Below are 2500 nucleotides of genomic sequence, written 5' to 3'. Positions count from 1 at the left end.
ATAGAACATGGTGTTGCTTTGTCCCTCCCCATGTCTGGACTGATGAAAACGACATAGAAAAAGAAAAAACGGTAGATCATTCAGAGTCCGGACAGAACCCATTCGGCTTTTGGTGCCTGTTAGACAAAGACGTCATCATGGCCACACCGTGTCACTGGCACAGTGAATCAGGGTTTGGAATTGTAATGGAAAACTGAGTGGTTTTCCATTCCAACTCCAGGAACCGTCTGAGGTCCCGCTGAATAATGTGGTTACGATGAGTCTGTCTGTCAAAATCAGCAAACTTCAGTTAATGACAAAAACCCAAACCACACACTCAGGGGCAGCGTGTGTGACGGTGGCAGTTAACAGTGTGTGTGTGTGTATGTGTGTGTGTGTGTGTGTGTGTGTGTGTGTGTGTGTGTGATGTTGCTGCAGCTGCGTGCTCATGCGGTGGACATTAATGGGAATCAGGTGGAGAACCCCATCGACATCGTCATCAACGTCATCGACATGAACGACAACAGACCAGAGTTCTCACACCAAATCTGGAATGGAACCGTGGCTGAGGGCTCAAGACCAGGTACACGCACACACACACACACACACACACACGACCACACACGCACACACACACACACACACACACACTAATACACACATACACACACACACACACACACACACACACACATACACACACACACACACACGCGCGCGCGCACGCACACACACGCACTCACACACGCACGCACACACACACACGCACGCATGCACACACACTCTCACACACACACTCACTCACATACACACACACACACGCACTCGCACACACACGCACTCACTCACTCACACACACACACACACACACACACACACGCGCACACACACACACACAGACACACACACACACACACACACACACACACCAGGGTTATTATAGTTTAGAAATTTTTATTAGTTTTTATTTTTATTTAGTCTTTCAGTTTGGTTTTTGATTTCAGCTTAGTTTTTAGTTAGTTTTATGAATGCATAAGTAGTTTTAGTTTTTGTTTTATTTTGAGGAATTGACTAGTTTTAGTTTTAGTTTAGTTTTTAATTAGCTTTAGTGTTAGTTTTAGTTTTTCAGATGTTATGAGGAAGGCCTTGATTTGTAGAAGATGAAAAAGGCAGGATGAGGGAATGTATGACATCAAATATGATTTACAAAACCATTGTTCATTAAAGGTCCCATACTGTGCAAAGCCATTAAATGCCTTTACATAATATAGGCCGTTTGATAAACAATCATACAATTTTTCCTCTTGTACACCATGAACCAGAGATGGGCCACATTATTTTCCAGAGGGCCATATTGACTTTCATAGAGTAAGCCTGGGGCCACACACTGGACGACTGAAATGAAACATGAAACGCATAGTGCTGTTATGTTAAATGAGATGCATTTGATATACATGACAGATTACTTTACAGTAGCCTGTTTGACAGCCTACTCAAAGGCCTGACATTTTTTACGGCTTTATGTCAATCTGGTGTACTCTGAGGTTACAATGAAAAGATTTACTTTCATAAAACAATACACTTAAACGCAGTATCAACTTTTACGTTACCCTCCATCTTCTTAACTGTCGCTGATCCTCGAATGAGTGTAAGTAGCTGGGCAGTGTCTTTAAAGTCTGAGCTTTCGTCACATGCTGAACTGATTGGTTGTTGCGTGGCTCTCATTTGCATAAAGTTGGAGATTCGCCATCTCAGTTTCACTTGCATCGCCGATGCTCTGACGAGGTGTTCTACTTTGTCTAGAAATGCTACCGTAGCGCGGATCGATAGCAGAGTCTAATGCCGCCCACAACCCTAACCCTAATCATAACCCAAGACTGTGCTCTAGGTAGCACAACTCGGCAGAACACCCCCGGATTCACTCCGATTTCCGATACAGTATTCCACAAATGTTACAGTATCCCACAAATGTTTCCATCGCTTTCATCACGACACATTCACTTACTACGGGGTTGTAGTATTCCCATATAGGATTGTGCTGCTTCCTGCCTGCAACTTTAGCCATTTTCAGGAAATCTCGTTCGCACATGGCTGGTGCCAGATTGGATCAGGGGGAGGGACCCTGTGCTGTGATTGGTTGCAGGGGAGCATGGTTGGTGCTTGATTGGATCAGGGGGAGGGACCCTGTGCTGTGATTGGTTGCAGGGGAGCATGGTTGGTGCTTGATTGGATCAGGGGGAGGGACCCTGTGCTGTGATTGGTTGCAGGGGAACATGGTTGGTGCTTGATTGGATCAGGGGGAGGGACCCTGTGCTGTGATTGGTTGCAGGGGAGCATGGTTGGTGCTTGATTGGATCAGGGGGAGGGACCCTGTGCTGTGATTGGTTGCAGGGGAACATGGTTGGTGCTTGATTGGATCAGGGGGAGGGACCCTGTGCTGTGATTGGTTGCAGGGGAGCATGGTTGGTGCTTGATTGGATCAGGGGGAGGGACCCTGTGCTGTGATTGGTTGCAGGGGAAC

General features: G+C 46.2%; 1 protein-coding gene across 1 annotated transcript in view; it reads left to right on the top strand.

The window, feature by feature from the left end:
- cdh2 (cadherin 2, type 1, N-cadherin (neuronal)) overlaps positions 1-2500 on the top strand; it is a 33529-nt gene that overhangs the window by 20067 nt on the left and 10962 nt on the right. Inside the window, exon 6 of the mRNA XM_030770843.1 lies at positions 418-562. Within this exon, the coding sequence (XP_030626703.1) occupies positions 418-562 (145 nt within the window). The remainder of the gene's footprint in view (positions 1-417; positions 563-2500) is intronic.

The sequence above is a fragment of the Chanos chanos genome, chromosome 4 (genome assembly GCF_902362185.1).
Source record: "Chanos chanos chromosome 4, fChaCha1.1, whole genome shotgun sequence".
In the NCBI taxonomy this organism is placed as follows: Eukaryota; Metazoa; Chordata; class Actinopteri; order Gonorynchiformes; family Chanidae; genus Chanos; species Chanos chanos.
This window is presented reverse-complemented; position numbering and strand designations above follow the sequence as displayed.